The 25,185-nt window shown below is 39.2% G+C and overlaps 1 protein-coding gene across 1 annotated transcript in view; it reads right to left on the reverse strand.

Moving 5' to 3' along the window:
* VASH1 (vasohibin 1) overlaps positions 1-15,950 on the reverse strand; it is a 31,422-nt gene extending 15,472 nt beyond the window's left edge. The window contains 4 exon segments of the mRNA XM_074289941.1: positions 1,875-1,949; positions 4,268-4,324; positions 5,721-5,809; positions 14,057-15,950. Coding sequence (XP_074146042.1) covers positions 1,875-1,949; positions 4,268-4,324; positions 5,721-5,809; positions 14,057-14,341 — 506 coding nt within the window. The 5' untranslated portion in view covers positions 14,342-15,950.
* Between the last annotated feature and the right edge of the window lie 9,235 nt (positions 15,951-25,185).

Below are 25,185 nucleotides of genomic sequence, written 5' to 3' on the forward strand. Positions count from 1 at the left end.
CACCTTTGACCAAGACAAATTCTTCCCAGATCCTGCTCCTATAAGAATAAACTCTGTGTGTGTGTGTGTTTATTTGCTTGTTTGTTTCAGTATCCAGAATGTTCCAGAAGTATAAAGTATTTTATACTTTCTGGGGAAGGGAACCTGATGCTTGGGGAAAGCTGTCAGTCATAGATCTGAAGTTCTCAGCTATTTCATTTCTCACTACTCTCAGTAGGCAGAAGCAATATGATTCAGAAGAGAGAATTCTGGGATTGGGGTCAGGAAGAGTTGGTTTTCAAACTGGCCCTGTAACTCTGGTCTTAATCTGCACACACCTGATACGTGCAGCTCAAGTGACTCCTGAGGATTCAATGAAATCATATATGATATCTCTATGGTAGAGAGAGTCCCCCATAATGATGAAATCATGGAGTCTTCTCATAACCAAATGCCAAAGCCTTTCGTTCCCTGGAACATATTTTGAGGCTTCATGAGCAAATTTTTACAACCCTGGGGTAGAAAGTGACAATCCCTAATCCAATTTAATGAATTAAAGTAGGAAGAGAGGTATCAGAGTATAGAGCAGAGTGGTCAAATATGTGACCTGGGAGGGGGCAATCTGAACCAGACTGAAGTATAATTTCTAATTTTAATGTGTTGACATATACATATATACACACACACACATATATGTCAGTCAGATCACATATACGTTTATATATGCATACACATACAAACATGTGTGTTTTTTCTAGCTCAGCATGTGATTTGCTGGGATCCTAATGTTTAGTGGTCCCCTCCCCCATTTCTACTAGAGCTTGATATCACTAGTGTGGCAGATGCAACAGTAGGAGTCAGGAAGATCTGTATTCAAAAACTACCTCAAACACTTAAGTGTGTGATGAATTACTTAATCTCTCTGTGCCTCAATTATCTCATTTGTAAAATGAGGGAAGACGATCCCATAAGAACTGAAGAGGAAGAAAATATGACTAACCTGAAAAAAAGAAAAAAAGATAACTACAATTCTTGAAGTTTTGATTTTCTATTGTTGTTGTTTTTTCCAGTTTTTTGAATCACTCAGACTTCATGATTCCCATCTTTGGCCAAGACAAATTCTTCCCTTCCCAGCTCCTGATCCTAAGAATAAACTGGTGTTTGTGCATGTGCGTGTTCGTGTGTGTGTGTGTGTGTGTGTGTGTGTGTGTGTGTGTGTGTTTGCTTGTTTGTTTTGGTATTGAGTGCTCCAAAAATGTAATTCTCTTTCTGGTTCTAATGATGACTTATCCTTTCTTTAATCTTCCCCTTTCTTACTTTCCAACTCTCTTCTAAATGATGAGAAGTTAGAGTGAAGATGAGCTTCTGGGTTATACAACCCACTCATGAACATGCACACATGCCTATTTATATATTGTACACAATATACACATATGCACTTAAATACATGCACACAAACACACAGATATGCCCTCATACTCTTTTGGGCTGAGGCTGGTAAAAGTGCTTTTTCCTAAGGATCCCTTATAGTTCATAATCCAGTAATAAAATGCCAAGAGTTAGCCTGTGCTGTAAGACATGCAGCTTTCACTCAGAAGTCTATGGACCCAGATATCATTTTACTCTTGGACTGAAAATACATGGGGGAGGAGACTGAAGAGAAGTGCAGAATTTTTGGAAATGAAAACAATCCCCTTATTTTATAGGCAAGGATATAAATCCAGAAAGAAAAGAAACTTGCATAAAGTCACATAGATAGGAGGAGACAGAGCCAAGACATTGGCATTTCTGATTCATAACTAGTGCTCTTTCCACTATGCCAAAAGTAGGCTTGGGTAGAAGAAAAGGCAGAGCAGTGATAGGAGAGAAGGACATGGAATGAGAAGAAAGGATACATTCCCAGGATCACAGCTTCTAGGCATTTGATTGGCAGAGCCTCTTTGGTCATCTCCTTAGCCAGGTCCATCAGCCTGTGGAGAAAGAAGGAGGGTCAGAACCAGGAAGGATGTCAAACTACTTCTGAGGGGGGAGATGGAAGCGAGAGAGGCTAAAATGGGCAAAAAATGGAAAGGACAAGCAACAGGAAAAACAAATTAAAACAGACAACCATCGATTTCTTGGCTGATTCTGCTTTATCTTGACATGTCTCATTTACATGTCCTCTCCTTTCTAAAAGAGGAGAAGGGACTACTCTTTGGAATTGGATAAGGAATGGGAGTAAAAGAGAAAAGGGGAAAGCTTTCAGTGTAATGATAAAGGAGAGAAGCTGTTCCATTTCTCCCTGTATTATACGTCTTCTATTATAATACAAGCCCTTTCTCCCCGCCCTCCCACCCATATCCCCCAAACCCTGGACTCCTGATCCAAAAGACTTCCTGAGGAAGGAGTAGGGCCGGAGGAAGCAGGCCAATCAGCAGTGTTTTTTATATCCCTTCACTCACTTTCATGCATATGATACTCATTAACAAAGGGTGAAAATCCCTATTTTAGATGGGTGGTCATTCAGGGAGGCTGGGGGAAAAAGAGAGTAAAAACCTATTATGCTTTCCCCAAGGCCTCAGAATTGATCTCCTCTCTTTTAATAACTATGTCCCAAAGGGACCAAACCAAGTGGTTTACCACAGGGAAAGAAGGAGTGGAGGCAAGAACATTTAAGCCCTAGTGACCCAATAATGGTTTGTCTAGGAAGGATGTAACTGGGAGCAATCACTACTTTGCAACTGGCCTAATGCTGTTCTGTACTTCACAACAATTTTAGACAGTCTAAACTCAGTTAATTCCAAGCCCCATTTTTCCTAGGCCCTTGTGTTTGGAATTCATTGGGGTTTTTTATTAGATTTTATTTGTTCCAAAGCAACTTGGATCCTTTCCTCTAGTTAATCAGACCTATCTCATCATACTAGGCTCCTGGGAACCCAGACTCTGACTAATTCTTTTACAAAAAAGGGAACAGGCCATTCTTCAGATTCATTCATATCTCATCAGATAATACACTAAGAAATAACAAATGAGATTACTCATAATAGGTATCAGTCTTGAAATCTTCTCCAGAGTGCCCTCACAGGGTACCAACCTCTCATTAGGTATTGGTAGGCTTGGAAATGAGGAGGGTTGTCTTTATGGAGGGGAAGGAAAAACTAGGCAGGCATAGTCTATCAAATGAATTTCAAATCCTTCTAGAGCAGGAGTTCTTACTCTTTCTTGGGAGGGATAAAGATCTTTTGACAGGTTTGCGAAATCTATGCCCTTCTCAGAACAATATTTTCATAAGCATAAGTAAAGTAAAAAGATTTTGAAAAAAAGATTATAAAGACAATAATATTGAAATTCAATCATCAAAATGTTGAAAAAAAAGATCCTAGACCATAGGTTAAGAACCCCTATTTTAGAATTTCTGCTAAAGTCACAGTCTTCCCTAGAGCATAGGAGTACTGCTTCATGCCTCTTGCTTTAGGATCTGGACTCTAGGAGGAAGACTAGAGGAGGTAGCTTTTCCAATGAATAAAAAAAGAAAAAAGAAAAAAAAAAGATCTGATGTGTGTGTGTGTGTGTGTGTGTGTGTGTGTGTGTATACATATTGACTTCCATTACCTACCAATAAAATACAAACATGTTATCCTAACATTAGAAGGTCTTCATAATTTTCCTTCAACCTATTTTTCTAGCTGTATTGCATTCTTCTACCCTTCATCTGTTCTAAATTCTAGTCACAATTAACCACTCGTTTTTAAGCAAGTTACCTCTCTCTGCCTCACCTGCCTGGAATGAATTCAGCATCTTTCTACTCCTTCAAAGTCCTACTTAGGTATTGTCTTCTCCATGAAACTTGTCTAGAACCTCTCTGTTTAGTCATATACCCTTCCTCCAATCTTCCAGATCCTCTATCTCCTACTTGCTTAATTGTTTCTATTCTGTAAAGTATAAATGCTTTGAGGGCAGAGACTGTGTAATTTTTTCATCTTTATGTCTTCATCACCTGATAAATTTAATTAGCCCTTATCCTATTCCCTGTACCCCATCCTCCAAACTACCCAAGTAAGAATGGAAGATGGCTCCACTTCAGGCTGCATATTACCTTTCTGTGGATCCATTTTCTCTCCCTTGACTTTCATTTAATCCAATTCCATTTGTATGAGGATCCTGTCCCCACCATAAATGCTCTTATATTCTACAGAAATGGCCTTATGCATCCCTATTGAAAAGCATAGTTGCTAGGAAGGCAGCAGGCATATTGAGCCTTATTCAGTGAAAAACAGTTCTGATCAGAGCAGTGGAAAGAAGCACTTACCCAGTCAGAGGTCTGCTCTTCTTAATTTCAAAGAACTGTGTTCCTGTATGATTGTACCTGGAGGCAAGAGGTTAAGGGCCATTTGGTTTCCCCTAAAAGGAAACAGAAATCAAAGATGGGAATGCAAAGTTGTCTCTTAGACACATCTGCTCTTCTTTCATTGGTTCATTTTTAAAACTCTTTTTTTCAGGGAGCAAGTGGTTAAATCAATGTTACTTTTGCTGCTGTGAAAGGCACAACAATCTACTTCCCCATGGCTCCGTTTCAAGAGCCCCTGAGATTCCAAGTGATAGTATAGTGAAAACTCCTTTCTCTGTCCACCATTCCCATTCCCTCATAAACCAACAACATCCCTCTAGTGTCTCTATCCTATTGTTTCCAATCCTTCTACTTTGCTATTTGGAGCTTATGTTTTATTGTTATTCCTATTCCTCTTAGGTTGGCACTTTATTTCTCAAAGTTACTTTGTATATATTTAATATACAAACTTCTACAAATATATTTGATACACAAGTTTCTATAAATGTGTACATGTTGTTTCTCTCCAATAGAATGTAAGCTCATTAAAGTGAGGAATTGGTTTGCTTTGTCATTGTATCCAGGGAAGTGCTGGAAGACAGGTCAAATCAGGAGAGCTGATTATTAAATATTTTGTGAACATTTACAACTTGGAAATCTGCAAACTATGAATCAGAGCTTGATAGACTAATTTTTTGGTCCAAACTAGAGAAAGTGAAAGGGAAAATATTAATAATAATGAAGATTTAGCTTAAAAATGTGTCATGTAAGCATATTGTTCTTTGGATCCCCAAAGCCTACCACAATGACTAAAAAAAAGTAAGACTTTTAATACATACTTCTTAAATTGCATTGAATTAGGAATTCCCCAGTATAGTCAATTTTATCCCTTACATTGGGGAATCTGGAATTTATAAGATATCTCAGAAGATATCCACAATTCTAATTCTCCCAGAGATGGGACAAGGAAACAAGCATTTATAGGTCCTACTGGGTACCATTGCTAAGACAAATAAGATAAAAGCAAATAAGAGTTTAGGTTACTTGCTCAGGATCCCAGAGCTAGTAAGTTTCTGAGGCTGCATTTGAAGTCAGGTCTTCTGACTCCAGGTCCAGCACTTTATCCACTAAGCCCACAAGGCAAGGGGGAAGGGAACAAATCTTTATAAGTTCCTGCTATGTTCCAGAAACTATGCTATCTCTTTTAATCCAGAGTTTCTTAAACTTTTTCATATGTGGTCATAACTCATAGTTTAAGAAACTTTGATTAATTCACAGCAAAATGGGATGAAAACTAATTGCTTTCCAATGTTTTCCTCGACTAGGGCTCAGCTTCAATTTCAGGGGAATGCAATAGATTTGTATAGGCTTGAGTGGTCCTAGAGATGAGATACGCTACGAGATGAGATACGCTACTTAGTATGGCAAAGGATACTGCAGCTCCCTGATATAACGCTGTATGGCTTCCAGGCGCTCAGGGATAGATGTAGACGGCTGGAATGTAGGCACACTTGGTATGGGAGTCTGGGAAAACAAAAGAAATAGAATTCTGGTCACAAGGAGAAAAGGAGCTTAGTTCTTGAACCTTCCGATAAGCCAGCCTTGATTTGAGAAGGTACAAAACAAATGAAATTGATCTCTTCTATCCTACCACTAAACCTCCTCTTTCAGTATGTTCTTATTTCCTTTGGTGATGACTGCTGATTTCTTCCACCCCTACCCCAGGTAGATACTCTCTCTCCTTCCCTCACAGCATCACTTTCAGACTTGCCTACCTTGGGCGGAGTCTCTTTACCTAGACCTCAACTATCAATAACTGGGACTCTAGGGGAAAACGACAACAACAACAACAACAACAACAACAACAACAACAGTATTGTCTTGATTTGAAGAACATTTGAATTTCAGTTTTGTTTTGATTAATTATTTAGTTTTAGAATAAACATGCTTAGGTACAGTTCAAACTGGTTCTCTGGGATTAAAAAAATTTTACTTGATGCATGTGATTTTGTAGAAATTTACTATTTGGATTCGGAAAACACATGAGAAACAACACAGCAGAGAGGATCAGAGAGACATGGAAGTTTATAACTTGGATTTATAACACCTACACTCAAATCCTGCTTCTGATCCAGACTAGCTATGGGACCACAGGCCACTCACTTGACCTCAGGCCTTAGGCAACTTAGTAGCTTTATAAGTAACAAACCAGTTGCTGCCTCTGAATTGGTAGATGGAGTTTTGTTCCTTACTGGTTTCATCTTCCTCCTTTCTCACTCTCTAGGGACCAAACAGTGAAATTTGTTCCATGTTTGAGTTTAGCTACATTAAAATGCTTTTGCTCCACGTAGCATGCTCTCTGGAACCTGCCCTGTGCCAGATGACTAATCTACCTAATGGACAAACTCATGCTCTTATGTCAGTAGGTATGAATTACTTAATACATTATTCCCTCACAGATAACAAGGGGAAAATATATTAGGGGTTTTCTGGATGTATGATATATCATTCCAACTAACAGTGAGAATATTTGATATTCTAGAAGACTGAGATGTGGGAAGAGGGAGGAAGAGTTTGGTCAGTTAAATCCTTCTATGGCTTGAAAAGATAAAGATATGGATCATCCCTGCTTTTTACATTTTCTTTTGGCAAGACTTTTTATTATACTACTAATGTGCTTTGTGGAATCCACAAGGCACAGAGACCATGACTTGGAAAATGAATCACATGGACTTATTTTTCTTTAGTGTTTTGCTTCTATCACTAAGTGTTGTGGGGAATAGGGACATCCTGGGCAACTCCAGCCCTAGAGTATTTCCTAGCAATGGGAATAGGCAGATCCTGTATTTAAGACAGGAAGAACAGGATAGGAATCCTTTTGATGGGGTGGAAGAAGCTCACTCGAAGCTTGGGCCTGACTCAGTGTGAGTCACAGGAAAATATTGTGCAGCAGACACAATAGGAAAGTTTAATGTTGGGTCAGGTTTGACCACCACATTTCCTTGGATTCTGTCCTTTCCATATTTCATGCTGAGGTCTCTCAAGAAAGCAGGAAATGAAGTCTTAAGTCTTCCCTTCTATTGGATGCTATTTTTAGTCACTGACCTCTCTGGGATTCCCCCTCCTCTGAAATGTTAAGACCCACAATTTGTCAAGGAAAATGAAACAGAAGATGGGGAGGCCCCACATAACCTAGGTATTTTAATTAACCCCAAAAGACGAGGGTAGCACATGATACTGGCTAACCAGGCAGATCCATTCCCATTAGAGAATCCATAATACATCTGTTGCTTACAATAGGAAAAAGGCCCATCCCTCTTTGGGTTTCCCATGAAAAAAAGGTCATCCCATCCCATCCCATCCCATGTATCCCTGATTCTGCTATTTATTAGATGATGCCCCAGCTGTGCAGGACATTTCCTCTCTCATGCAGTCTTTGACAGATCCAAAGGTCACAGACCATCAGGATTCCTGGATTTTTTGACCCCAGACTAGAACTAGTGACTGCTAAATGATACAGTCTAACAAATCTATAAAAGGGGGAAGTGAAAGAAGAAACCTGAAGTAGAAAAGAACCTAGAACATCCCATGGTGGTGATCTTTTGTTATTCTTTTCGTCACAAACCTTTAAATAACTGGGGTTACCCAGAGAGAGACTGGGCTTTAGCAGAGAAAGGGAAGTGAGCTGTGATACTCATAGAGATTAGCAGATTAATGTTTTCCTTAACAGATATACATGGAAAAGCTTTGAAATGCAGGAGGGCAGAGGCTCCAGAGTGATTGGCCGTCTGTCCCGTTCCCTCCCTGTGACAGCTTCTCCAGCCTGGGTTGTCCCTAGCAACAGATCTGACTCCCCAAACAGATGACATCTCTGCTGGGGAGAATCAGCTTCTGCTTTTTTTCCTCTCTTCCCACTGACATGGCTGCTGTCATAAGTCAACAAAGATGAAGGTCTGGGGCCTTCCTTTCCCATTGTCAAGTGAGCTAAAGATCACTGTAGATCTGTTTTTTTGTCATTCCAAGTAAATAAAATCTATATATTGAAACTGGGGACAGCAAAGTAGCAGAAAAAGATTTGCTTACCCTACCACCATTGCTGTCAACACCTCATGTTTATGTTCTATTTTATAGCTGTCAAAATGCTTCCACACAAGTCACCTCATTTAATTCTTAAAACACATCTGTGAGTCAGGCCAGGCAAAAGGATTTGGTGCTGGAACAGATTTTAGATATCACCTAGTCTAATCCCCTAATTTTATAGATGATGAAACAGGAGTTTAGGCTTGGGTACTAGTCTTTTCTCCTTTGTGAAACTTATTTCCTTATTTGAAAATTAAAGATTAGAAGAGGGGATGATTGGACTGGGTCTCCAGTAAAGTCCCTTCCAATTCTACAAAAGAAACTCTACAGAAGATTGTTGGCTGATTCCTTGGGGATCTCTAAGGGAAAACAGGAACAACTTTATAAAATTTTCTGTAAAGACATAATGCTCAAGAGCATCATGCGCACACATGTACACACCCCTTTCATAATCCTAAACTATCTTAGTCCCAGGTTCTTCTGGTTATATTTTGACTTCAGTAGGATGCTTTCTCTCTCTGGATTTTCATATTCTAATATCATATAATAAAGAAATCCAGAAATCTATCTGTAAATGATCTGCTAAAACAGGAAAAATTCCCACCCATGCTATCTCACCAACTCAGGTAAACATTTTCTCATAGCCAATGGAGATTAGGAAGTCTACCTTATTTCTGATTCGTACTAGCTGTGTGACCATGGGCAAACCAATTAACTTTAAGATCCTTGGTTTCATCCTCTGTAAAATAGAACTAATGCCCCTTATGCCTATCTCAGAAGGCTACTGTGACATTCAAGTGAGATAAAGGTCCTTCAAAACATTATATAAAAGTCAGTTATGATTTTGCTTTCTATTTCTGATACCATCAATGATGTTCAAGAAATAAGAGAAATGGGGAAGAGAAAGAGAGTTATCGCCAGAGAAAGAATAAAAAACAATCATCAAGTCTAACATAAGTAATTCCCCCATAATTTGATAGGATTGTCCCTGATAATGTCTGGATGGCAAAAGCAAATCCATGTTTCCCCAAGACTAAGTCAAGATGAGGACAAAGAAGGTTCAACCTTGAATCAGTTAATAACCTCTAATTGATTGCTAAGCTGTTGGAGGTGCTACAGATTTTTGGCAGGTCTAAAGCTTCCAAAAGATTATATTTATTTAAAGCTAAAACTAGAATTAATAGTTAAGAACTGCTTACAAATTGTTATCCTTTCTCATTTAGCTTAAATCTACACACTTAAGTGATGTTTATTAATAATTTATTTGTTTTTAAGTATTAAGTCAATTGCATTTATAGTACTTTCTATATCCCTGGAACATAGAACAAATGGATTAAGGATATGGTAAGGGAAAGAAAGAACATTACATTATTAAAGCTATTTCTTGTACCTCTTGGGACATAGCCAATTTCTTTACTTTTCAAGATCTCAGTTTCCTCATTTGTCACATATGGTTACTGTACTACAGGAACTCTAAGGTCTCTTCCAGCCCTAATGTACACTGATTCTCTGACAATCCACTGGGTTTTTTTAGATTAAGGCATTTGGTTTCATGCTTAAAGGACCATTATAACACAACATAGAGTCAGGTATTTTAGTTCCAGATTGACCACTAATTACCTGTATGACTCTAGATTAATTATTCATTTAATTTCAGCTTCTTTTTCCTTATTTGGAAGAAGAGGAGAAAGATAAAGGGAAGTAGTAAGGGGAGGGAAAGGTGAAAGTGAAGGAAATGAAGGGAAGAAGAGTAAAGAAGAGGAAGCAGGAAATGTTAAAGAGAAGAAAGAAGGGGAGGAAGAAAAAGGAGAAAAAAAGAAGAAGAAAAAAGGAGAAAAAAAAGGAGAAAAAAGGAGAAGAAAAGAAAGAATAAAGTGGAGGAAGAGGAGAAGGAAATTTGGCTAAATGATCCCTAAAGTTCCTTACAGTTTAACATTCTGTGATTTTAATCTAATTCCTAGTGGAAAGTCTGTAATGTTACTATTTCAGTCCCCATCCTCAAATCATGATTTCATAAAAAACAACAACAACAACAAAACAACAACAAAAACAAAAATCTTCTACCAATACAGATCAACAACTAGCTATAGACTAGCATCTCTTCTATAACTTGCCTTTGAGAGTTGTCTAGGACACTCAAAAGTTCAATGACTTATCCATGATTCCATAGCTAGCACATTATAAGAAGCAGGATTTGAATTTAGATCTTCTAGAGCCATTAATTCCCTACAGCAGGATGCTTCTACCATTATTATCATCAAATCCCCTAAGCTGACATTTTCCCTCTTAAACTTTCCCTAGACAGCTAGGGATAGCTTACTGTGTACCAGGCACTGTGCTAAGTATTTTACAATTATTTCATTTGATCCTTACAACAACCTTGAAGCATTAGTGCTACTTTATCTCCATTTTACAGATGAGGAAACTGAGGCAGACAGAGGGTTCTTGTCCAAGGTCACATAGCTAGTAAGTATCTGAAGATGGATTTGAATTTAAGTCTTCCTGACTCCAAAGCCAATGCTTTATTTACTGTGCAACCAAGATCACTGGTTCCCTTTTGGCTAGCAGATGGGGCAGCAGATGTGTTTCTGGCAGAGTTAAGTGTGGACACCAAAACTAGACTTAAAGCAATTTTCCTTTGATATCCAGGCTGTGTTACTTTTCTATTCTCAGAAGTTGTTGGTAGGGAAATTCAAATTCTTCTAACCCTCTCAAAAACATCCTTCTAATCCTCTTTTTCCAGTTATCACCTCTAAGCCAAATAATAACAAACAAACCCAACATTATCTCCAACAAGCTATTGCACTGCCCTTCTTATTATATTTGAAGTCAACTATGGAATAGATGGGCTTCTTGAGGATGGAGACTGTTTCATTGTTATCTTTGAATCACCAGACTAAGTTGCAGAAAGCATGCACTTTTGAACTGAACTGCCGGTAACAACTATTTTTCCAATGATGGTGTTAGGTTTGTGTGAGGATGTTCATGTTCCACTCCCTAGTATCCTTTGTGAGTAACTTTATACCTTTGCCTAATGGATAACTAGAGTTGGGCTATGGCCTGGATTATCTATTCATAATAGTCACTCACATGAGAACAGAATCTGTGATTCCATTCTAAGCATAGATCTGATGGTCAGACTTTCCTCTCAATAAACTTCAGTGGCTCCCTATTACCTCCTGGATCAAAATCTTTTGATTGACCTTTAAAGCCCTTTATAATCTGGCTCCATCTTATCTTGCTTGAATTCTTCCATGGTACTTCATTCCCCTATGAAATCTAGCCATTCTAGATCATCTATTAATATGACACGCTAGATCTTATCTCCATACTTTTACACTAGCTCTTCCCTATGCTTGGGATTCTCTTCCTCCCTCAACCCATGGCTTTTCTGAAGATTCATCTTAAGCATCATCTCTTCCAAGACCAGGAGGCTTTCCAGGTCCCCTTCAGGTGATAATGCCATCACTTTTAAGGATATTTGTCATCTACTGAACATTTATCTTTTATATTCTCTCTCTCTCTCTCTCACACACACACACATATATATATGTATATATATATGTATATATGTGTGTGTGTGTGTGTGTGTGTGTGTGTGTGTGTGTGTGTGTGTGATCTCCCCCATTAGAATGTAAGATTCTTAAGAGCAAAGAAAGTTGCTTTTCTTTTAACACAGGGCTACATAGTAAGCACTAAATAAAAAAAAAAAAATGATCGTTGGTTGATTTGTTTGAGGTATTCTAAAAAGCCAAAGAATGTTAGAACTGTACAAGGTATTTCAGATCACCTAAAGTAAATTCTTCATTTCCCAATGAAGCTCAGAAACTGAAACACAGAGATTCCAATATTGGGAAAGTCATTTCATGACACATTCATTAGTGATAAAGTCAGGACTAGAACCCACATTTCCTAGTCTAGAGTGCTTTCTACTATATCAGGATGCTTTTGATTTCATTAGAATTATACTCTGGCCAAATGTGGGCCTCTTTCTGATGGAAAGACACATTAGAAAAGATGTCACCTAGTCACCAACATGCCATTACCAGAGAGCCATGTCTCAGTTTAAACCAGTTTCAGAGTTTATAATCAACCTTACTTAGTCTGAATATCTTATACTCCTGCATCCCAAACCTTTGGTCACTGTTTCTCACATGTAAATTGACATCATTTGGCCAGTGATTTTCCATGGTGGCTCTGTCTCTGTCCTCATATGAAAAAAAGAAAGTCTTTTGATCCAAAGCATTTACCAAAATCTACCCCCCAAGTCATTAAACTTGAGGGGCAGGGCATGCCTTTTTAAATAGTTATACTACACCTAAGTGAGGACCACAAAAGCCCCAGCCACAGATGATTCTAATGTTCAGAGGGAAAGTAGAAACAGAGATATGCCAGTTGTCCTTTCATGCATGACGCTGTTTCCTATTCAATGCTAAATATTCAGTTAGGACTTCTTCCCATCCAGTTTTCCATATCAGGTATTATATCCTTTATTGTGTGTGTGTGTGTGTGTGTGTGTGTGTGTGTGTGTGTGTGTGTATTTGGTAGACAGGGGTTTTCCTAGATCTCACAAGAGTGTTATCATCAAAGAACATATATCCAGAACTCATTTGCACATGGTAGGCACTTAATGTATAGAATGCCAGAACTCAAATCAAGAACAACTAGGTTCAAATCTGGCTTCAGGCACTTATTAGCTCTGTGACCCTGAGTAAATTGATTAATCCTCTTTGCTTCAGTTTCCTCATCTATGAACTGAGCTGGAGAAGAAAATGGCAAACCATTCCAGTGTCTAGCCAAGAAAACCTCAAAAGATGTCACAAAGAGTCAGACAGCTCTGGAAAAAATAACTAAACAAGATAAGGAACTTAGTACAATGCAATCTAGAAACAATGCTCTCTGTCTTACAGAATGTCATAATCTATGAACATTTATCTGATGGAGGCCCTATCCTCCACCAATTTACCCTGGTCAGACAAGTGTAATTTATTTTTAGTGTTCATTTAATTTCCTTCCACTCTTGGATCCATTCTTTCATTCCTGATTACCCAGATGATCAGGACATTTATTCAGTTCTGTAGCTACCTTGCCCAACTTGTGCTCACTCCCCAAAGGACTTGCTAGTACCTTAGTTCTGTAAACACCTGGGCTAAATAACCATCAAAGAATTCTAATACTGCAAGAGACCTCAAGGGACATTTAATCCAATCAAAAGCTGAAATCTTTCTATGCCCTCTCCACACTTTTCTGTCCCCCTTTATAAATTAAGACCTTGTACACTCTTGGACAAAACGTCATCCAAGCTCAACTTATATGACAGAAAACTCTCGCCTCTCTTCTCCCTTTTCTCTCCACCCTCCCTCTTCAGGTTAGTTTACAGAAAATAAATTTGATGAACTAAATCATACTTGGTGGATGAGTTACAGGGCTTAGTATCTTATTACTCCCAATTCACAAAGGCATGGAAACACAGTGTCTGAAACTCAAAAGAAGTATCTTAGTTGTAAACATTTCAGACACTAGTGGAGAAGGTATATCTGGGTAGGTGGGACTTCTTTCTGTGCATCAAATCACCCTTCATTCCCTTTATACATATATTTGATTCTGGTTTCATAGCCTTGGGGTCTGTGGAGTTCAAGAAGCCCATCCCACCCTGCAGCTCCAGTTCAGTAAAGTTCCATACTGACTCACCTTGGGCAGGTCTGTAGCCCCACGGATCCTCTGTGCCACCTTCTCTCCATCAGGGTGAATCTTGGCCACGTGCCTCCACATCCTCTCCCAAGTGGCCTCATCCACCGGCAGCCCGCCCCGGTTAACAAAGAAGGGGACACCTCCATCTCGAAGATCTTCATCCCCTTCTTCTTCTTGCTCTTCTTCCCTCTGTGCTGAAGCCCCTTCACTGGTTTCAGATCTCCTGACCCCAGAGGCAACAGTGGTACCACTGCCACTGGGGCCCACCTTTTTCCCCCCAGGCATCCCAAACTCTTCAGGAAAAAAAATGTTTCCAGAAAAAGAAAAATTAGGTAGCTCGAAGGAAACTACTGACTGAATTGACTCACTCACTGCCAAAGAGACAACACATGACCCACCGGGGTGTAGGGCCCCTTTAAGAAACCAGGGTGTGGTTCATTTATAATAAAACAATAATTTAAAAAGAAAAGATAGAATCAGTGCAATATCAGGGTACACCCGGGGCAGAAAGGGTCTTGGCTGTCGGAGATGAACCTTGCAGTAATACTTGGATTTCTTAAAAAGAAAACAGAAGCGAGTAAAGAAAGCATAGCCTAAGAGGCCTGCACATAAACACACACAGTCTGTACAGCCCAAAGCACTCTGGAAGAACAATGACAGAAGCCTGGGGTTAAAAAAAGTCTAACGGGCCAGCAGCCTGACAGCTCGGATAAGCTTCAAAAAGAGAGGGCAAGGCACATCAATGCGCGCTGACTCAGTGCCCCTCAGTTCCAGCTTCAGGAAGAACAAATTCCTCTACAAGGCACACAAGACGACATTAGCCCGAGGGACCAAGGCTCTGATGGACCAGTCGGCTTCAGGAACAGACGATTTGCTGGCAGCTTTTTCTTAGGGAGACTGGCCTGGGTCTGGGAGGGGGGATGAGAGGGAAGAAGAAAAGAGAAAGGGAGGGAGAGTAAGGGGGGGGGGATTGGCTATTTCCCTCTGGAGATGGATAGCAAAGAAAAGATATACAGCTGTACTATACAGGGGGCTGGGCACCACAGGGGGCAAAGGGACGGGGTAATCACACATCCCACTCGGTCCAACTACCTTTACAAAGTGGTCTTTGTCTCCAGTACCACCGTTCGCTGCCTCTTCATCCCTTCCAAGACAGCAACAAAACACACAGCAGTGGGAATTACAATTTTTTTTTTAAAGAGGAAAGAGGGAAGTAATGGGGGAGGGTGATAGGGCAGAGAAGGAGATAAGGCAATATAGAGAAGACCCTTCTTGTTTCCACCCTTCCTCTGCTAGCGGGAAGTTGGTGATTTCACAGTGCCAGACTCTCTCACCGATGCCATTCCAGAGTTTCTATACAAGTCCTTGCCCCGAATTCAACTAGTAGGGCTCAAGAAGGGTGAAAGGGGCCAGAGTGAGCGAGCGGCTGAGGTCACCAAGCTCCGAGCTGCGGCCACTGGGGCGCCGCCCGGGACTGGATGCAGCATGGGAGGCGGCGGGAGATGATGCCTGCGGTCGCCGGGAGAGTGGAAGAGAGAGAAAAGAGACTGAACGATGCTTCGGGTGCAGGACAGGGTGGCGGATGTGCAGGAGGGGCTCAGGCTCCTACTTGCTAGGCAAAGGGGTGGAGAGAGAAGGACGGAGGGGAAAAAGCGGGATGGGGGTAGGGTTGCAAAGAGAGACTCAGGCTCCAGCTGCTGCAGCCAGCGGATGTTGCCAGAGGCGAGCCACAAAGCCCCGGGAGGGAGCGACGCTGCTCCCGGGTCCTTGGCAGTCCATGGGGTGCAGCAGGCGGGGATGGGAACTCATATGCCCATTGCGTCCTCTATGGCCGGAATGCTGCTGCCACCGCCACCGCCACCGCCACCGCCACCGCCACTGCCGTCTCCGCCTCTGGGAACAAGGGCAAAGCTGCCGCGGCGTACCCCAGCTGCTCCACCCCCTTACCCCCCTTCTAGTCTTCAGACTCCGCCCGGTGTCTCTGTCTCCAGCTCTGGCAGTCCGCGCGCATGCGTTCCCTGTCCCCCCCTTTAAAGGGCCAGTAGACTCCCCCATTCTGGCTCCCTTCAGTCCCGAAATTGTCTCGCAGCTGCAGATGCTTCCCCTTTCTTTTACCACTCACTCCCAGACGCCTCAGCTCCGGGAATTTACCTGGGACTCTTAGGAAAAGCCAAAGAGGAAGTTGGCCACTGACAATACCAAGTGGGAAGAATGAGCGGAATATCTTGGGGCTATAGGGCTGTCAAGCTAATCATCTTTTTATGAATGAAGAAACTGAGGCACAGAGAGGCCACGTGACCTAATCGCAGTCAAATAACTAGTGACAGAACTGGGACTATATAAAATTTCTTACTTTCATTACTCTAGGAAGTCCTGAGGCATCTACCCCAGAGGCTCTGGCTTTTTTCCCAGAGCAGAGCAGTATTACAGATAACACTTTTTTTTTTTTTTTTTTTTGTTCCATCTCATCCGACTCTTCATAACTCTATTTGGGGCCTTCTTAGCAAATACACTGGAGTGGTTTTTGCCATTTCTTTCCCTAGCTCACTTTTCAGATGCAGAACTGGGACAAATGGTGATTTTCAAAATGACTCCCAGGATCACACAGAATAACCGTCTGAGGCCAAATTTGAACTCAGGAAGATGAGTCTTTCTACTCCGGACCAAGCCCTCTTATTTACTGCGCTACCTCGCTGCTCAGAAGTGGAGTCCCACTTCTCTTATTTAACTGTATGATCTTGAGTAGATCCCTTGAGTAAGACTCTTGGTTTCTCATCCACAAAAACATGACTTCTAAGAATCTTTTCTTCTCTGACATTCTGAATGACTGAAGAGTGGATCAGTGGATGTTAATTATAATTATAACAGTGGATGTAAGTTCTTCTACCGTTGATACTCAGAACCGTAGACCTTCATAACTCATGTCCCAAAGGGAGTGATCAACCAAACAATAAACATTTTTTCAGTGCCTATAATGAGCCAGGCTGGGAATTCACAATAGGCAAGACAGTTCCTGTCTTCATGGAGTTTATAATCTAATGGGAAACAGCATGCCATATATACAAATCTAGTCCCTCACTATGGAACCATGACGTCAGGCCCGTGATTTTATGACATTCAAGTAAAGTGGATTTAAGTGAGGGAAGACTGTGCTAAGTCATCAACCTCATTTTCCCCTCCAGAGTCATCTGAGTCCAGTGGCAAAACCATGACATCAGAGAGGTGATGCCATGCCATGAAAGTGAATTGTATTGAAGGGGGGAGGGGCTGTCCAAGGTCACCTGCCTCACTTTTTCCTCTGAAAATATCTGGGACCAGTGGCCAGATATAGATCAGCATGACCTGAGATGGTCCTGGATCAGGGCAACTGTACTTGGTTCTTGATGCCACAAAACTAGCTATATACAGGATAAACAGGAGATAATACAGAGAAAGCAAATTAAGCAGGATTGGGGCAAATTTCCTATAGAAGGTGGGATTTTAATTGGGACTTAAGAGAACCCAGGATGGCCAGCAGTCAGAGAGGAGACAGAAGAATGTTTCAACTGTGAGAGACAGCCAGAAAAATAATGCCTGGAATCTAGAGATTCTGTGTCTTGTTCGAGGAACACCCAGGATATCAGAGTTACTATAGTGAAGAATATAAGACTAGAAAGGTAGAGGGGGGTTAAATTATAATGAAGGTCTTTGAATGCCAAAGAGAGCATTTTGTATTTTATCCTGGAGGCAATAGGGATCCATTGGAATTTATTAAACGGGAGGATGATTGATTGCTGAAGGCACCCACCCATGGATTAGTCTTCTGTTCCAGTTTCCTAGTATGCCTTCTCCAAGACAAACTCACCTGGAAAATCCAAAGGAATGAGGCACATAAGAACGGGGAACTAGCCTTCCTCCTATGTGGCTATGATTTCAGAAAAGTATCCTTTAGGAGCTCAACTTTAATATATGTGTGTCTATTGGTAAGGCAACTTGAACTCTTAAGTTCTTCAAACATTAGATATGGAAGGACACAAGAAGGATATGAAAAGGAGTCAGCCAGTTCAGAATGAAGGTAATAACTGCTATATCTCCTGATTTTGCAGGGATAATGATATATTGAAAATTAATACTGGGCAGAAACCAGATTTCTAGAAATTGGAGGTTGTTGTTTATCCTTCATTCTCAAAGAGGACCATGGCATCAGGGAGGTGATGTCATGACATGAAAGTGAATTCAATAGATCACAAGTATCAAATACACAGCCCTTGGACTTCTTGCCACATTCCTTTGTGTGGCCTAACCAGGTTAAAATATAATTGGGAAATATTTAACAAAATATTTAAAGATAAAACAACACATATATTATGCTAATATGTGGTTTTCTAAGTCAATATGCTGCCAATAAGGATCCTTATGTATGGTTTAATGGTTTCTGTTTCTTATTTGAATTTGATACACTGCATTAGCTGGGTATTCCGGTTAAAGGCATAATATGGTGGAACTGTGGATTCAAAGACAAAAATGTACACTGCATGGTATAGTAGAGCACATTGGGCTTAAAGTTAGGGTTTCAATCCAAAGTTTGCTGCTTAGACTTGGGATGTCGTGGGCAATTAATTTAAATTCTTGGTCTCAGTTTTCTTATCTGCAAAATGAAAAGATTGGATTAGATGAATTCAAAGGTCAATTTTGAATCTATGAAAATTCAATAAAATAGCTATAAAGAAATTCCAGGAGGAGAGAGAAGTAACATTTGGTGGGGAGGAATGTGGGATAATCAGGAAAATACTTGAGTTGGAGAAAACAAGCATCTGAGCTAAAGCTTGGTAGAATCAGAGAGTTCTAGGAGGTGATGATATAGTGAAAGGTGGGGAAGAATTGCATTTTAAGCCTGTTTCTCAAAATGAACCACCTACAGGTGGCAATTCCTTTTGTTCCCATTTGAAGTTGTTCTCATGTAGGATCCAGGATCTAGACTGTTTCAGAAAAGGTCAGGAATAAAATGTGATCCTGACAATCCACAAGATTCCATAGTAAGTCAAGATTGCCTATGTTTGTGGCAGGCCTTTTTGTAGTTTCAATAAACTAGAAATTGAGTGGATGCCCAACAGCTGGAGAATGGCTGAATAAGTTATGATTGATGAATATTATAGAATATTATTATTCTCTAAGAAACAATCAACAGAATCATTTCAGAGAGTCCTGGAGAGACTTACATGAACTGATGCTGAATGAAGTGAGCAGAACTAGGAGATCACTATATATAGCAATAGCAAGATTATATAATGATTAATTTTGATGGACGTGGCTCTTTTCAACAATGAGATGATTCAGGCCAGTTCCAATAGTCTTGTGATGAAGAGAGCCATCTACACCCAGAGAGAAAAATGTGAGAACTGACAGTGGATCACAACATAGTATTTTCACTCTTTTTAGTTTCTTTCTCACTTGTACCTTTTTTATTTGATTTTTCTTGTCCAGCATGATAATTGTGGAAATATGTATAGAAGAATTATACATATTTAACATATATTGATCTAAGGGAAAGGATGGGGGAAGGGAGGAAAAAATTTGGAATATGGTTTTGCAAGAGTGAATGTTAAAATTTATCCATACATATATTTTGAAAACAAAAAGTTTAATAAGAAATTTAAAAATAATAAAGCATTTCCTTAAAATATTCTTGTGAGGTAAGTGGTACAAGTGTTACCTCCATTTTGCAGATGGGAAAACTGAGATTCATAGAGATAAGTCAGTTCAACAATGGTCACATTGCTAGTGTAAGAGCAAGAATTCAAACCAAGTTTTTCCAAACAAGTCTTAACTTTGCTACATATCATGATGGAGAAACTGAGGCCTGGAGAAGCAAAATAATTTATGTAAGGTTACATAAAATGTTAGTGCCAGAGCTAGGACTGCCAGATCCATTAAATATAGTTAACAAGTATAGGGTCTTGAATTTAGAAAGTAAAACAGGTCTCTTTTCTTGAATCATTCAATTTGACTCAATGTATTAAGTACTCAGTGTGTACAAGGTACTAGAGATACATAGACAAAACATAAATTAGGTCTATTCATGTTCTCCTGGGTCACTAGGAAGGTTTAGCACTTGTCCAGGTCAGTACATCATCACGACTCTGTAAGGTCCCAGCTTTAATGATAAATATTTCTAACTCAAGGATGTATTCATATAGATTCATTAGTTCAGTTATCAGTTCTTTCAGGGCCTCTCCTTTCTCATTCTCTCTTGTCCAGTCCTCACTTAAGATCTTTTATTGCCTGTTTTCCATCCTCTCCACCCCTGGCTCCAGCAAGTTTCTTTGAGGCTTTGTTCCAAGACAGCTCCTCCATTCAATTCTTTCCATTCTGGATGCTTAGCACATTGCTGAATAATTTTCAGAGGAGTCTTTGAGCAACAGCTGGCCACAGCTGGCCATGAGAGAGATTGAGGTACCCTTTCCCTTCACTTTAATGGAGCTCTGGGAAACAAGGCAGAGTTTTAGATTTTTTTCTCCAGTGGCTTGGGGATAATAATGAGTCTCACATAGCATTCAACAGACAGTAAAAAAAAAACCCATGCCCATGTGAGCAGGGCAAGGTGCCCATTTGGGTTGCAAAATAAACAGGCGACATATGTGCTCCAGACCAGCCCACAATGACTCCATTATCTCGCATTTGCCAGAAGTGAAATAACACTCTATTACTGAAGGCATCAAACAATCAAGTAAACAAAATGTTTTCCTCTACTCACCTCATACTCTTCTTTCTCAATGTTCCAGGACCTTTGGAAACTTCAATCATGAAAATTTCCTATGATTTTGCTTCCAAAGGAAGCCCTATCAAAAACGACCAATAGAACAAATTTTGGATGAACCCCCTTGAGGGAATCTTTACATTTATGTTCTGTTCTGATATCAAAGAGCCCTTGTTCAGTCCCTTGGGGTTGGAACAGAGAGAAGCAGGAATGGGTAGGAAAGGAAGAAGTTGTAAAGGAGAGCATCTAGAACTATGGGTCAGCTATAGGTCAGCACATGGTTCCCTGGTAATGAGTGCAGGAAGAAAGGGTTGGTTGAGTGGTTCCTTGTCCTCATTAACCACAACAGCACTGTGTTTTAGTACAATACAGAGATAATTGCAAAAGTTGTAACTTATTTGGCAATGAGCTCTTCATAAATATTTCTACAAGTTTAATCTTTCTCTACCTGCTGGCTTCTTCCTTGTCTATAAACATGTCCAGATTTCCCTAATCCTTAAAAAGAAAGCCTTCACCTCAACTATCATCCCATATCTCCTCTGCCTTTCACAGATAGGCCCTATCAAAAACCCTGACATATCCAAAACAGATCTCAGTGTCTTTCTATTTCTACTCTTCCTCCTAACTTTACTATATCTCTTGAGGACACCATGATTCTTAGAGTCACCACAGTTCTTAATCTATAGCACAAATATAATTATTACACCTCCTTAAGAAGCTTTATAGTTCTCTATTGCTTCAAGGATAAATTACAAACTTTTTAGTTTGGATTTCAAAGCCCTTTAGTCATTTTTCAGTTGTGTCTGACTCTTTGTGATCCCATATAGGATCTTCTAGGCAGAGATAATGGAATAGTTTCCTATTTCCTTCTCCAGATCATTTCATAGAAGAGGAACTAAGGCAAAAAGGGTTAAGTGACTTTCCCAGAAGCACAAAACTAGGAAGTATCTGAGGTCAGATTTGAACTCAGGAAGATGAATCTTCCTAGCTGTGGGCTAGGCATTCTATCTACTGCAATAGTGAGTTTTTCAAGTTTATTGTATGTCATTCTCCAATATATACTCTATGTTCCAGCCAAGTTGCCATACTAGTTGTTCCTCTTACATTATATTCCTTCTACTAATTCCATGCCTTTGTTCTTGCCTGGAATATGCTTCCTCCTGTTTTCTGTTACTTGGAATACTGGCAGTAACCTTTATTAGTCACATATCCAGCAAAGTAGCATCTGGCAACATCTATCAGAAGCCTTCAGGAAGCAGACCTGGTAACACCTTCAGGACAGTTCTAGAGGACATCAGCATCCCTGAATTGTCCAAGGCAAGAATTGCTCCCTTACTTGTCTACTCTGGCCATATGTATCTATATCTACATATATAAACCCTGGCCATATGATAGGGCCTTTTCACTGATATAATCTACATGTCTGTATTTTTCCCACTGCTGATATGTATATATGTGAGGGAGTATACTCTAAGATTCGGGGAGAAATTTTTTATTTCTACTTACTGTATTAGAAAATTTAATGCTTTTTCTTTGATCTAATTAGATCTTTACTGTTAAAGGGTAACATATTGGTAGGGACTCATCAATAATGGTTTTAGTGATTGAACACCCAGAGTATCTTAAACCTGGAACAGCCTTCTCTGGAAGACCTATTGTACATCCAGCTACTATGTATGTATTGTTTCTCTAGTATAATGTATCTTATTTGAGGGAAGGGACTGGTTTCATTTTAACTTTGTATCTTTAATACCTAGCAAAGAGACATGCATATTATAAGAGTCTAATGCATCTTTTTTTCAGATTGTATCATATTGGATAATGTATGGAAAACATTTTAAATCACTTAACACTTTTAAGACACTTGTCATTATGTAAAGATTCATTATTATTATTATTTTAATGACTAGAAAGAGGGCAGTAGGCTGAAATTTGAATGAGTTGGATACAAATGACTGCAGTCCTTCTCTTGTGTCTATTTTAGGGATAATTTTAGCACTAGTGATGCCTTGAATACTTCAATCCTCAGGTTTGTTTTGCTCAAGAAGTTTGAAATGTGAAAGCAGGCAAGGATACCAGTTGTATACCAGTTGTCTTTTGGAAATGATGCTAGAAGTATGGTGAAAATTCTTGTACATACTCAGTCCCTGCAGAGATTTGAGATCCATTGTTAATCCTGAACTAAAAGATTATTGTGTGACTGGTTCAGGTGAGTAAATATTTCAGAAGGCTATTCTCAGGAAAAAACTGAAAAAAATCAGTTATAGTTTGTTTTACAATAAGGAATAATATGGGAAGATAAAGGAGAAATATAAACTAATGGAAGGATTTAGGTGATTGAAGGCTGCAAGGATGATTCAGATGCTCAGATGCTTAATAACTTGATAAAATACAAAGGGAATAAAATATACAAATGATCCATATCTGAGTTATAGCCTTTAATCTCTGACAAAGAACATTTCTGAAGCCTCTTTGAGTGCCATCTAGTGGCCACAGTTTTTTTTTTTTTTTTTAAAGCATTCTAGGACACTTTATCTCTTAAACTAATAAGATCTCTGACTTAGATCTGGAAAAGACCTTAGAAACCATCTAGGACCTCCTTGCCAATTTTATACATAAAAAATGAGGCCCAAGGCCCCCAAACAACAAACCCAAGGGCATGCAATTAGTGAGTAGCTGACCTAGAATTTGAATTCAGATCCACCTAATTCTTTTCCAATTCCAAATTGCTCCTCTGAAACAAGTTGGGTTTCTTTTACATTGCAACTTATGAGTCTCATTCAATAATTTCTGAGGGAAATGTCATCAGATAAGGTTATTTGTGAATTCGTTTGTGAGGAGCCCTGAGTAATAAAGGCAACTCATTCATATAGTATGTTATAGTTATGATTATTCATCTCCTTACAGAGATGTTCATGTAGTTAAAGCTAACTTTGGTCTTATTTGGATGTAATAGTAGCTAATGCTTTACATAATATTTTGTTTTTTTCATTTTTAAAAATTTATTTTTCTTCTTTTCCCTATGCCTATTTAAAAGAGAAAAATACCTTACAATAAATATGCATAGTCAAGCAAAACAAATTCTCACATTGTCCATGTCCAAAAATTTGTATTTTATTCTGAATTTTGAGTCTATCACTTCTATGACAGGAGGTGGACAGTATGCTTCTTCATCTATCTTTTGGAATCATGGCTAGTCTTTACATTAATTAGAAATTTTGTCTTTCAGAGTTGTTTGTCTTTATGTTGTTGTTATTGTATAAATTATTCTGGTTCTGCTCACTCCACTTTGTATTATTTCCTATAAGTCTTCCCAGGTATCCCTGAATCTGGTGCTCATTTTTATAATGCAGTAATATTCTACTATAGTCATACGTTGTAATTTTGTTTAGTTATTCCCCTAATCAATGATCCTCCCTCCCCTTTAGTTTCCAGTTCTTTGCCATTACAAAAAAAAAAAGCATTGTTTTATATATATATTTATGCAAAACTTTACAAAGCCTTTATGGATACTGTGTCATTTGATTCTTTTATGTATGTTTCTTTCTAGATTTGTGTAAATTATATAGCATGAAGATTATTAACCCCATTTTCTAGATAATGATTGAAGCATTCATAACTATAAAAAATCTTGTAGATCATTTAATCTAGTGGTGTCTAAGTCAAATAAAAGCAGGGCCCACTAAGTCACAAACAACAATCCCCCAGGGTTACATATTGTCTCAAAAAAATAACATTTTATTTTTACATATTTACATATGTTCTATTGTAGTTTTGTTTATTTTGTTAAATACTTCCCAATTATAGTTGAATTTAGTTTGACTCTGCTAGGGAGTGCTGCTAGTAGTATTGGATACTTCTGGACTAGATTCTAGTTCAACCCCCTTTATAGATAAGAAAACTGAGGCTTAGAGATATGAAGTGACTATTTCTTTCTGGTTGAGACTTGGGAATTTCTTTTGTTGTCTAGTTATAATTGTTTCTAGACTTTTATTAACTTTTTTGTGTATGGACTAAGGCTATCTTCTTTAGTTTAACCCTTATTTCTTTTTCCTAGCTTTAAGAACCATAAATTTAGAAATTTATATTTCTTTGGGGAAAATGAGTCACTCTTGTCTAGAACTTTTAGAAGATAAATCTTTCCTGTCAGGGACTCTATATAACCTTAGGCTTTGGCTATCCATGCCCAGTGTTTCCTGTGCCCTAGCAGTCTGGCAGAGGCTGAGATGCCATTGTTTTTGCTTCCTAGGCTTCCAACTTGTAAATCAGCCAATTCAGCTGCTGCTGGGTCACCTTCTAAAGTTATGAAAAGTGCTTGAAAGTATATCTTGCAGTTTCCTCTAAGGTGGATGTGGTTAAAACATCCTTAGAGAAATATTTTATGGTCAGAAAT

The sequence above is a fragment of the Sminthopsis crassicaudata genome, chromosome 2 (genome assembly GCF_048593235.1).
Source record: "Sminthopsis crassicaudata isolate SCR6 chromosome 2, ASM4859323v1, whole genome shotgun sequence".
In the NCBI taxonomy this organism is placed as follows: domain Eukaryota; kingdom Metazoa; phylum Chordata; class Mammalia; order Dasyuromorphia; family Dasyuridae; genus Sminthopsis; species Sminthopsis crassicaudata.